The sequence below is a fragment of the Rattus rattus genome, chromosome 2, assembly GCF_011064425.1.
Source record: "Rattus rattus isolate New Zealand chromosome 2, Rrattus_CSIRO_v1, whole genome shotgun sequence".
Classification (NCBI taxonomy): domain Eukaryota; kingdom Metazoa; phylum Chordata; class Mammalia; order Rodentia; family Muridae; genus Rattus; species Rattus rattus.
In genome coordinates, this window is record NC_046155.1 from 68,143,937 (window position 1) to 68,157,097 (window position 13,161).

General features: G+C 48.0%; 1 protein-coding gene across 1 annotated transcript in view; it reads left to right on the top strand.

Moving 5' to 3' along the window:
- Dhx32 (DEAH-box helicase 32 (putative)) overlaps positions 1-13,161 on the top strand; it is a 53,488-nt gene that overhangs the window by 39,865 nt on the left and 462 nt on the right. The window contains exons 7-11 of the mRNA XM_032892399.1: positions 84-242; positions 9,144-9,335; positions 9,980-10,129; positions 11,320-11,507; positions 12,246-12,427. Of these exons, the coding sequence (XP_032748290.1) occupies positions 84-242; positions 9,144-9,335; positions 9,980-10,129; positions 11,320-11,507; positions 12,246-12,427 (871 nt within the window). The remainder of the gene's footprint in view (positions 1-83; positions 243-9,143; positions 9,336-9,979; positions 10,130-11,319; positions 11,508-12,245; positions 12,428-13,161) is intronic.

The following is a 13,161-nucleotide window of genomic DNA, read 5'->3' on the forward strand; positions in this document are numbered from 1 at the left end:
TAGTGTGGTGGGCACAGTGGCAGCGTGAAGTCCATCAGGGATGCCACAGCAACACTGAAGCCATTTCCCTTGACTTTTTTAAGGAAAACTTTTCTGTCTGTACACTGAAGAATTTGCCTCCAAAGACATGAGGCCACTTAAGCCAGCAGAAATGCAGGAAGCCAACCTCACCAGCATGGTGCTCTTCATGAAGAGGGTGGACATCGCGGGCCTGGGCCGCTGCGACTTCATGAACAGGCCAGGTAGCTTTACCCTCTGGTTTTCTTCCGAGTCCTGCCATGGCTCCTGAGAGCACCCAGCACCTATCACTGTTAGCCAGCATGAGTTGGCTTAGGCTGACCCTGTCACACTCCCAAGAGGAAATTATCTCAAATTTAAAAGGACAAAAACCTAGGGGTGTGTGTGTGTGTGTGTTGTGAAGGCTGTCTTATTTGGGGTTACTATTGCTGTGATGAAACACCATGACCAAAAGCAAACTGGGGAGGAAAGGGTTTATTTGATTTTCCAGATCGCTGTTAATCATGGAAGGAAGTCAGGATGGGAACTCAAGCAGGGCAGCAACCTGGAGGCAGGAGCTGATGCAGAGGCCATGGAGGGATGCTGCCCACTGGCTTGCTCAGCCTGCTTTCTTACAGCATCCAGGACCATCAGGCCAGGAACCGTCCCACCCAAATGGGCTGGCCCTCACATCAATCTTTACTTGAGAAAATTCCCTACAGCTGGATCTTATGGGAGCATTTTCTCAATTGAGGTTCCCTCCTTTGAGGGAACTCTAGCTTGTGTCAAGTTGACATAAGACTAGCCAGCATAAGGGCCAAAGGTCAACATCAGGTATTTTCCTATATCACTCTTTTTTTTTTTTTAAGATTTATTTATTTATTTTTATTTATTTATTTATTTATTTATTTATTTATTATATACACTGTAGCTGTCTTCAGACAAACCAGAAGAGGGCATCAGATCTCATTACAGATGGTTGTGAGCCACCATGTGGTTTCGGGATTTGAACTCAGGACCTCTGAAAGAGCAGTCAGTGGTCTTAACCACTGAGCCATCTCTCCAGCCCCCCTGTATCACTCCTTATCTTCATTTTTGAGACAGAGTTTGTTATTGAACCTGGAGCTCAGTACCTACTGACCACAGAGACACTTCCAGAGAGTGTCTTATGTTTTGGACACTAGAACCAGAACAACTGGGCAGTACAGGGACAGTGGAGCACTGCTATCTAAGAGCAAGATGGACAGGTCAAAGATACATTCCCAGTGGCTTGGGAGTCCTCCTCATGGATCATATTAGCACCCGGGGAAAACCCGCTTGATTTCACTTTGCAATTCAAGTCAAACACAAGGGAGGGGAGATTCCTGAAGCAAGACTGAGACATTTGAATCCTAATCTGAGCAGTTCTTTCCAGGGTTTACTGAGCCTACTGGCCCTGGCTTTCCTGTCCCCAGAGCTGCTGGAATGCTGAGGGAAACAAAGGCCGGTGAAGTCAGGCCAAGCAACTGGTGCCTGGGGGACAGCCATCTATGCCCAAGGCAGCTCAGTGTTACCTGCTCAAAAGGACGCCAGCTTGTGGCTTTCTCTGCACTCGCAGTTGGCTTATCTTCTCTGTGGCAGGGTGAGGTTAAATCCTTCTTCAGCTCTAGGTACAGTGTCGGGGATATGGTGGCAGCTGTACTTGTCGATAGCCAGCTGGTGAGGAAGGTCTGCCAGCAGCATAGTCTGTCTTATTTGTTTAAACCCTCGCCTGTTCTCTAAACACGTGGTCGTTTATATATGTTTACTGGTGTGTTAAATCACTTAAGACAGTAGCCCAGTGACTGGATGCTGGGTTTTGCTCCACTTTACAGATGAGAAACCGAGTCGCTAGATATGGGGTAACTCACATATGGAGCAGGTGGCGCCTGCCCTGACAGGAGCTGGTGTCTGACTGTTCTGCCTTCTTTTCCTCCTGAAGGTTCCTGGGTGGTGTCTCTGGTGCTCTTTGTTTGGTGTTCCTTGCCAAGCACCAGCAGCAGGTGCCTATAAGTAATGAGTGGAAGAGCATAGCGGGGACTTCCCATTTCTCCACCCAGCATGCCCCTCTGCTGATGGGGACCTAGCCCATGGCCAGGGAGACACTAGGCTGTCAGAGCAGTGTCCCTCTTCTCTCACCTGCTTTTGTGACTTGGAGCTTAGCTTCCCAAAAGCAAGCAAATGTCCAGATCACTGTATCAAGGGCTCTAACTTAAAGTCTTAGCTGTTCTTTAATCAGTACCTTAGTTTCTGCTTCTATTTATGTGAAAAGAACTTAATTTTCCCACACTTTTGGTCAGTGGGTTAAACTTTTCCATGATGTTTACCCTAGAAGTAAATAACAATCTGCCTGTGATGTCTGTGTCCTTTGTCATATTTTGTAAGTCAGCGAGAAGGCCATTGAGGTAGGAGTGTTTAAGTGGGAGCTGTGCGACCCGGGCTTGTCTGCATGCTCTCCTTCACCTTGTCCTGACCCTGAGGATGACATCTAGGGGTGAGAGTGTCATCCACTTCCTTCTTTCTACCTGACGGTCCCTGAATTTCACATGGGTCGGCGTTTGCCACAGGTGGATCTGCTACAGTGATCCTCCCAGAAGCCTCCTCTTCAGAAGTTTTCATTGTTGCTTTTACATTTTGTTGTTAGGGGTTGATCCCAGAGCCTGAGCATCCTACGAGTGTCCTACCACTGAGACACATTCCAGACCAGGCTGTTTCCATGATGTTAGGGATGGGCCCAGAGAATGCATGCTGGACATGCGCTGTACCACTAAGCTACAGTGTTAGTCCCAAGTGCACTTGACCTATTAACATTGCCCATCCACTGCCCCTGTCTTGGTGCCCTCAGCATCTTTCTGCTCAGGACAGGGGATGTTTGATGGACTAGATGTGAGGGGAGAAGTAAGAGTAGGCTTGCAAGAGGGTTCTGAAGAGATCAAATATCAGAGATACCTCGAAGGAAGCAGGTGGCTGGGCTCTGGGCTCCCTGATTCCTGTGTGGCTCCTGTTTGCTGCTTACCGAGTGAGGTTTCAAACTGATAGCTGGGAACAAAGAGGTCAGAGATACCATTTATTTTTGGCTCCTGACAACGCGAGCAGCTATTTTCTGCTGTGCTTGGGGAAATGTAGCTGTGATGAACTCTGACTCATCATTTTGGAACAAAAAAATATAGAAGATGCTTGTGGCTGATGCATTTAATTCAACTTATAATTGAAATGTCCGAACACAGCAAGCTCTCTGGCCTTTTCAGGATCTGTGAACCGTGTGGAAATGGTCTTGGCATGACTAACTAGGCTACCAGCAGTTAAGTGAATTCCCTTGGCATGGATCTCTCTTTAGAAAAACAGTCCAGGGGTTTTTGTTTTGTTGTGTTTGTTTGTTTTGTTTTCCCTCTTCTTTGGCTGCATGAGGACTGACCTCTATCTGAGTGTCACAGCCACTGTTGATCTGAGTCAGGAAGCTCAGGACCAACTGAGTGCCTCGGCAGAAACAGACGCTAAGACTGTTACTGTCCTTGGAAGGCAGAGGTACCTGGACAGGGATTTGGAGAGAAACCAGGCAAAACATCCAGACTATGCTGAATGTCATCTCTATGCTCTGATTCAGAATTTGTTTTAACTTGTTGCAGATAAAACTGGGTTTGGGCTGACCAGCATTTCAGAGATTTGAGAAGAAGAATGAGAGTCCAGCATGGGGACATGTCCATAACCACAAAAGTGGAAGTGGAGGCAGGAGAATTGATGTTCAAGGTCAACCAGGATAGGCTATTTCTCTGCCAGTGAAATGAGCCAATTCAAGCCAGATTAGAATATATTAAAGGCAGGTTTATTGGGAAGATGCTCTCGGGGGAGTTCATGGGGCCCCAAGCCTTAGACCAGGGGAGTCACCATGGGAAGAGGGAAGGGGAAAAAAGAGAGAAAGGGGAGGGTGCAGAGAGAGAGAAAAAGAGGGGGCAAAATTTCTGGGTTGTATAGGGAGGAGGCTGGGGGGGAAGGACAGCCTAGCCTCTGGGCTGGAAAGTTGAGGTTGGGACAGGGTCTGAGGGATACTAGGAGAACCTGGAGGCCTAGTCCGAAACCAGAGGCAGGTGGGGAAGGAGGGGAGGGAGGAGGAGGGAGGGAGGGAGGAGGAGGAAAACAAACTGTACTCAACTCAGACTTGTAGCTTGGTGTATGCAACAAGACAAGGTACTGAAGAAAGCACAAGGTGCAGGCAGAGACTGAACTCCTGGTTGCAGAGGCCAGCTGGGAAGAGGGATCCAGCGTTACAGTGGCCCATCAGGGCGCAGGCGCACACCTTTCACTAGAAGATTCCTGAGTCAGTGAACCTGGCGCTTCTGTCATCAGTCACACTCCCAGCGGCATTTGTGAGGATGCCTGCAAGTCTGTAAACATTGAAAACACGTGTCTGTGGACTAGGGAGTGAGAGACAGCGCCTGCTGGCTTGGCTCAGTCCGCACAGCTGCACCCCTCCAGAACAGCTTCAGAGCCAAGCGACTGTTAACCACGGCACCTGCAAAGACCATAGCTAGGATTTTGTTGTTGTTATTTATTTTTACTACATTTATGTGTGGAGGTCAGAGGGTAACTTAGGGCAGTCAGTTCTCTCCTTCCACCATGTAGGTTCCAGGGGGTCGTTCAGGCTGTCAGGCTTGTGCTGCAAGCATTTTCCCAGAGCCAGAGCCATCCTCTGCTGACTGCTAGGTGCTGCACAGTACTGTTATTGGTGCAGAGGCCACACAGAATTCACCACCATCTTCAGAGAGGGGTGTGTGCATTCTTGTGTGAGTGCATGAGTGCGTGTGTGTGTGTGTGTGTGTGTGTGTGTGTGTGTGTGCGCGCGCGCGCGCATGTGAAGAGGAACATTCCAAGAACAGTTCCCAAGAGGAAACCAATTGGAGTGCTTTGGAAATAGTTTTAATATGTATTTTCATCCCTTAGAAAAGTATCTGGGGTTCACTAAGCTCTTGGCATTGCAGGTCTGAGCCACTCCTAGGCTACCTACCTGGGCTTCGGAAGACATTTGCCATGGATGTTCAAACAGATAATGATCACAGTGATTAGGATATGTCACCACAGTGCCTCCGAGATGGGCTCCTAGATACTAATGAGACCACTGACCTTCTCCTTTTAGAGTCACGTCAGCTGTGCTGGCAGAGCATGACTTCTGGAAAAATGTTGCTCATTAAACAAATTCAGAACCAGCTGGCCGGCCACTCAGCCTGGGCCAGACAAAAGAGAGTCAGATGTGAAAGTGCTGTGGATATTGTAAAAGGTCCCGCACACACCAGGTTTCTAGGAGTGTGGCCCGTGACACTGTCAGAGAAGCTGTTCTCAGGTCCTCGTCAGAGCCAGGCTCTTAGTCCCATTTCCAAAATCCCAAAACATGTAGAGTGCACACCATCAAAACAAGCACATCTTAACTGCTTCCCTGCTGCAAAGTCCTCCCTTCAGTGACCTCGGCAGGTGAGGCCCAGTCCCGACATGACCAACCAGCACTGACTTGTCCCTTACCTTTCCAAACAGTGTGTGTGACTTGCTGTAGGTGCTGGCACACAGACACAGCTCCAGTGTCACTTTAGATGACTCCTTGTTATAAAACACACCGGATGGTAGCACATGCATTACAGTTCTCTGTGGAAGAGCCAGTGATCCAGCCCAAACTGGCAGAGCAGAACCTGAATTCTGAGTAAGGAAATGAGGTGTCTCTTGAAATCCAGGCTGTGCCTCAGTGACTCTTGGGTGATTAGTTCTCCTCTGTGTCTTTTGGTTCTCCATACAACACATCCCCTTCTTTCCTCCTCTCTCCCATCTGGACAGCAGGATCTGAGCGGCTCTCTGCCTCAGCTTGGTGATGTACACACAGCCCGGGAAAGGTCCCCATTTGTCTGGGTACAAATAAAACTCCCAAAGAAGGAAGTCTGACTTGGTGTGAGAAGAAGCCCACCCTGAGCCATCACTGTGACTGGGTTAGTGGGGACAGTCAGGTGTAAATGATACTTTTATATTCTCCCTCATCCATATAAAAGACACACAACCCAGGTATCTTATTTACAAGCGGTACGCCTAGATTGGGCTCATGTCCCTTATTCTTGCTGTTTCTCATGGATATATGCTCATGGTCCATCTCCTCTCAGGGCAGCTTCCTTCTCTTCTGTCCCCTTTCTTCTCTTCTCCTGTCTCTCTCCGAGACCCCAGCCAGGTAACTCAAAACCCGCCAACCTCTCTGTTGCCCATTCACAGGCTTTGGCCTTTTATTGACCAATTAACTTGGGGAGCAGAGTTTGTACAGCAAAGGCCGGTGTACATGTGAGCTTCCTCCTCTGTGGCAACTCAAGTTGGGAGGTCAGTAACACAAGGCCACACCTCACAGTCTGAGTCCAGGCCCTGTCTATGCCTGCAGGAAACTCTTCCCCACCCACCCCTGCAGGGACCAGCATCGGGACAGGTGAGTGTGCACCTGCCTGAGGTGCCAGCAGTACAAAGTGCTGACGTTGGACTGAGAGTGGTAGATGATGAGCATCACCCTGAAAAGAAAACAAGTGACAGCCATGACACATGGGTGGACATGGGCCCACCTGCTGGGCAGCCATTTTAAAGCTTGGGTATTTATAAAACTTAATTTTATTACTTTTATATGCATAGGTGTTTTGCCTTCATGTAGGTCTGTGTACCAGGTATACAGTCCGGAGGAGGACTAGAATTGTAGTCTCAGATGGTTGTGAGCCACCATGTAGGTGCTGGGAATTGAACCAGGGGTCTCTGGAGGAGCATTAACCATTGAGCTACTACTCCAGCCCCATACATTGTTTTGGCCTGTTTGCTTGTTTGTTGTTTGTTTTTCCCCGCGGTTTTGGTATAGCCAATGCTATGCCATCTCACTCCAATGCTGAGTCTTGTTTGTCTGAAGCCTGTTCTCAGACACTGCAAAGAACATCTGTCAAGGGTGTCATTGTTTAAGAGCTAGCAGTCACAGTGCCTTATCCAGGGGAACACGGACAGATGTGACGAGGAAGGCCAGCAGTCCTCTCTCCAATAGTGTAAGCAGGTACTGCCTTGTGGAGACACACTGAGCTCCTTTCCTACCGGGTTCTCTCTGGGACCTAACTGGTCCGGTGCTGATATGACTTGCTAGGAGAAAAGGTCTAAGGGAGGCCTGTGGCTATGGTCCACTTGTACTTTCTGCTGTGCCACGGGCAGGAACTGAAATAGTATAGGAGAGGTCTCAGGGCCCAGCAAAGCTCAGCTGAGCCTCAACCTTGAGCGCCTAAAATTTCTGACACAGCCATCATCTGAGAGCCAGGCTCATGCATGGCTTCTACTATGTCTTCTAGTGGGTGGAGAGTTTCCCTTTCCATGTCAAGTGACAGAGGGAGCCCTAATCTTTCACCCTGGCTGGTAAGACAGGCCAGAGAGCATGGCTGAAGAAGGCCTGACTACAGTTTTGAGACTTGCCTACCAAAAGACTTCCTATCTTGCCTGTACATGGAAGTACTTACCTATCCAGACAAGAAGAGGCATAGGGTTCTGCTAACATCCCCAAGGGAAACTGTATTTGAAAACTTTTTCTTATAGGAGAATATAGTGAGATGAAATTATATAATGTCAGCTAGTGTTCCCAGTCCCTCGCTGTTTAAGCACCACCATGCTCCTTCCTGCCACTACTGCCTGCACCTTCTCTGGCACATCAGATGTCCCCTTTCTGGTCCCGCAGCTCTCTCATGAACCTCTTGGATTACTTTTCTAAGTAACCTGTCAGTTTCCTTCTTGGAACTACAGACTCTCAAAGTTGTGTGTTTACCACTATGGTGAGGCCCAAAGTCCCCAGGGAAAGAAAAAAGAAAGCCATTCCAACTTAGTAAATTTCGATGGGGGAAAATCAGAAATAGTAGGTGACTTCACTGGAGCGTTGCTCTCAACAGGCCCTCACCACCTGATCTTCCTCACCTCACTTCCTGATCTCTTGCCTCAGTTGCTCTGCTCCCACCCCCACCTCCCCCAGGAAGGCGCAGGGCAGCATTGGTGTAGCCAAGAGCACACTGGTGGCCTCTAAAAGCTTGCCTGGCTTCCGACTGTAGTGGAAATCTGATCAAATTAGAGCTTGTGAGTAGGTTGTAGAGTTTCTCAGTGTATCTTAAATTTTGAGTTACCTTCGGTGATCAAAGTGTAAATATAGCAAATGAGGCGTTTTTTCCTGTCAGCCACTTAAAAACTCAGGGACAGGCAGGTTCATTTACTTCTTGGGTTAGGCTTATGGGCGTAGCCTTCCACACACCACACACATTCCTGGACTGAGACTGACAAAAGCCAGTCAGTGGCTCTCTGAAGCCCTTCAGTTTCAGGTAGCACAGCAGGAGTTGGTGTAGCCTTTATTGGAATACCAGGTAGCAGACAGGTGAAGAAGTGTATTTAATAGATGTGGTTCCAGAAGGACAGAGACTAAGTAGACTTCTTTGTGGAAATTGAGCAGATATAATTAATACTCCCGGTAGTAGTGCCCATGTAACCTAAGAAATGAGGGATGGAGAACGTTTGCGGTAACCTCAGTAACTTCGTGTGTCTGTGTCTGGTGTTTTTTTTCCCTCTGACTTCTCGGCCACTCTGTCTTCTTCTCTTGTTCTCCTTGTCAGACCTGTTTACTGGATTCTAGACCATGTGTGTTTTGCCTTATTGAGCAATAAATATTTTGTCTTTCCTTAAGTATACTCAGAGCTGGTTTTGTAGGCTTGTGCAAGAGCTGCTTACTGGTTAAGCATTCTTGGCTTGCTGGTGAGAGCAGGCTCTGCACCGATGTTGTACGAGCACGTTCCCTCTACTCACACCCACTGGAGCATTGCTGCCCGGTCAGGAGAGCTCTCAGATTCCCGGTCTTCAACTTTGACCCCTCCGAACTCCATCAAAATGCAATGAGTTCCTGTCTACCCTCCGAGGAGCCTGCCACTCTGCCGGGGTCCTTATCTAGATAGCCATAAGGTGTACCCTGTTAGTTCCACAGAAGCTACTGGCTTACTTGTCTGACCAATTCTTGCTTTACAGATTCTCGGATGCCTGTTTTATGCGAGAACGAAAAGTCACTACCTGATGATTGATGATGCACCTCACCTAATACCTTTTTTTTCTCTCTTTCCTAGCTCCAGAAAGCCTGATGCAGGCACTGGAAGATTTAGATTATCTGGCAGCCCTGGACAATGATGGGAATCTCTCTGAATTTGGAATCATCATGTCTGAATTTCCTCTGGATCCACAGCTCTCAAAGTCTATCTTAGCATCCTGTGAATTTGACTGTGTAGATGAAATGCTAACCATCGCTGCCATGGTAACAGGTATTCCTTAAAGACCTTGTATGTACTGTGAATCCACAGCAGGAATAGGTTTAAATGGAGTACAGATGTAAGGGACAGTGGCTGGCTCATCTATACAGATGACAGGAAGTGTTTTAATAGACTGAGAAGGGGGAACGTCTGCAATACCTTAATTCAAAAATACAGAAGGCCACGCTTGGCTTTCTGCCAGGACTATTGTAGAGCAAAACAAGCAAACAGTAGTCAGAGGCAGTGCTTCCCAGATAACTGTGCTTTCGTTTCCTGCCAGCTTCACTGGTACTGGCTTCTATATTTTCATACATTCTTTGACAGCAGCATGGACTAAATGCCGTGCTACATCTGAACATAGTCCTAAGCCTGTGTCTGACCCTCTGGGCCCCTTGACACTTCGACAGTTTCCACTGGACTATGAGCAGGGTGCTAACTGCTATTGGCAAAACAACGTGCTCAAAAAGGAGAGAGCATTAAGACCACTCACTTTTAAGTTCTTTGGCTTCCAAGCAAACAAGAATATTAAGAACAGCATATTGATCCAGAGATCCAGGACAGGAGTGGGTTCATAGACGGGCCCTGCCCCTGGGCATGCTACCGGCCAAGACTGCTCTCCGTATTGCTTGCTGACTGTGACCTCTTGCTTCTTAAAGCTCCCAGTTGCTTTTTGCACGTGCCTCATGGTGCTGAGGAGGCTGCAGTGACTTGCTGGAAAACGTTCTTGCACCCTGAAGGTGACCACTTTACGCTCATCAACATCTACAACGCCTACCAAGATACGGTTCTGAACTCTGCCAATGAACGTACGTGAACATGATTCCCCAAAACCACCTCCCCGGTCCCTCCCCTTCCCCAGATGAGGCTCTGATACTTGAGTTATTATTTGCTAGCCTCCCTCTCTGATAGTCCCACCAACCACTTAAACAGAATGGCACTGGGTCCCTAAATGCACCACAGGCCACTGCCATCCACCCACTCAGAGGACCAGCATGTCACAGCACAGGTCTGGGTCAGAAGCGGCATACCTGAAGCAGACTGGCTGCACCTGAACTGCAGTGGCTGTCGTAGTGCCTTAGGTAAGGGCCCACTGCTGGGGAAGCTGTTGGTACCTTTGCTGGGGCAGGGGACAGATGGCAGGGGCTAGCAGTGGACCAGCCAGCTTCCCCAAAGGAGACTCCTCTTCTTCCCCCAGACCAGCCTCCACTTCCTGTGCTCCAGAAGATGGTGTGGGAAATATTTGAAATGATGTAGAAAAATTGAGATCAGTTTGCAAGGCAGTAGGACCATGTCAAGAGCAGGGAGTCAGTATTTCTAGTGAACTAGACGGAAAGGTGATCAGCTTTTGAGCACCAGGCTGGGTGGTGGTGTCTGAGCAAGTGTGTACTTTTGCTACTGAGTGGGATATGTGGACAGGACAGGGTAGATGAGGGTCTGATGTCCACTGGGCCAGAGCTGTCTGCATTCTTCAGTTAAGACAGTCACAGGTGCCAAGAAAATACCTTCAAACTGAATCAGACTGGCACATCTGGATTTATAAAACCAAGTTGTAGACAAGGAGCAAAAGTGTTTGACATAGTGAACTCCCAAGTCAGCCTGGCAGGTTCTTACTAAATGAAGTATGGGATGATCAGAGGGACAGATGCTAACAGCTCCCCTTTAGCTCTGGGTCTCTAGCATGATATATATATATATATATATATATATATGATATATATATGATATATATATATATATATATATCCTTGCTGTACAGAGAAGGAAGTGCAGACACTAATGCAGCCTCTGGTGCCTCTCAACAGCCACAGGTGATGGCAGTGTGTGTCTCACATGAACACAGTCTACTATGGTGGGCTCATGTACATCATACAGATGTGGCTGATCTCACAGCCCCTGGTGAACCTAATCCTAGCCTTCCTACCGCTCGCTCCCATGACCTTTGCTAGAGCCTAAAGAAGTCTAGCACACCATGAGTGGCCTTTTGTTCTCCCTCCAGACTGTGTGGAGACATGGTGTCATAACTGCTTCCTCAGCTGCTCTGCTCTCAGGATGGCAGACGTTATCCGAGCAGAACTCTTAGAAATTATCAAGCGGATCGAGCTTCCCTATGCAGAGCCTGCCTTCGGCTCCCAGGAGAATGGTCTGAACATCAAGAAAGCACTGCTCTCTGGGTACTTCATGCAGGTAAGCAGGGGCAGAGCTTTCATGCAGGTAAGCAGGGGCAGAGCTGCCCTGACAGGTGGGTGAGCCCCACACGCAATGGGAAAGTCAGCTAGCGCTCTCACCTATGGTGATGGTTTTGCTGACCTTAAACTTTTTAAGTAACACTAAACAGATGTTACTTAAGATTTGGTATTTAAGTACACTTCTCAAGCTAGAATCCTGTGTTAATTTTAGACCCCACAGCTTCTCTTCTGTTTACTAGTGATCTGAGGGCCCAGCAAGCCAAAAGTACTCCTGCCTCAGTTGTTCATCTCCATAAGGAGCCTGATTAGTGCACATGACAGAAGTGGATATGTCCTTCACATCCGAGTGGGCAACACTGTACCAATCTTAGTGGAGGAAAAAAAAATGGCATTTCAGAACACATTTTTTCATCTGCGTAAGAGGGGAGAGTATGAATGAACAGAGCTGGAGATCAGGCATGGATGGCCGGAGAGCACGGACAGTTCACAGCAGAGCAGATGGCATGCTGTTTTATTTCATGACCCAAACGTTTACCTTACAACAGCACTAAAGTGCTACAGCTGACACCATCACCAGCTCAGGTTTAAAAACAGTCATTGTGCCTTGTTTTCTATGATCTGAAAATAGGAGACATGTGACAAATTTTAGTTTTAGCTATTCTGTATAAAAATCTTTGGGTTTTTTTTTTTTAACACGTTTGTGTATCTATTCTTTTTCCTTGACCCTACCTTTCAGATTGCCCGGGATGTTGACGGGTCAGGTAACTACTTAATGCTTACACATAAGCAGGTTGCTCAGCTGCACCCCTTATCCAGCTACGCCATCACCAAGAAGATGCCCGAGTGGGTCCTCTTCCATCAGTTCAGCATATCTGAGAACAACTACATCAGGGTCACCTCAGCAGTCTCCCCTGAGCTGTAAGTCTAATGAGAAGGAAGGGCTTCCTTTTTAACTCACTCCTGTAGAAGTAAATCACACACAGGATTGTTTCACTCTCACTGATATGAGACTGCTAGAGCGAAGGCACCAGGACACTGGCTGTGTAGAGCAATGGCCTTAGCCAGCCTTAAGGAATGGCTGGAGCTGGGAGTGGGGGATGGGGTGATGCAGAGGAGGAGGGAAGGTGAGGGTGAAGAGACAGGTAGTTCCAGAAGGTATACCTCCTTTTACCCTAGTGTAGTGCAGAGCAATTGAAGCTTTAGGCAAGAGGAAGGCTCTCTCCAATAAAGATCTCTGTGTAGCTGCTAAGTAGAAAGGACAGGAAGGGCAACACTGGGGATGGAGACTCTCAGAGCTGACTCCAGACTCAGTCTAAAGGCACCGCACATTCAAGGTCGCAGCTTACCTTACACGGGTGGATTCTGAGTAAAGCTTGTTGAAGTTAGGTGGCAAAGACTCCCCCTGTTGCCTACCCAAAGCTCTTTCCAAGTATCTCCTCTGATCCCTCTCATGAGGGTGCATAGCACACTTCCACTGTGTGGCCTTGTACTAGAGGAGTAACATTTGGAGTGCATGAGTCTGACTGCACTAATACCAGAGCCTGTATTATCTACACAAAACCAGGTCTGCATATTCCCTGGGGCTGGGGTGGACCTGCATATCTGCCTGCCATTCCCCAGTGTTCATAGTATTGTTTGTTTTAAATACACAG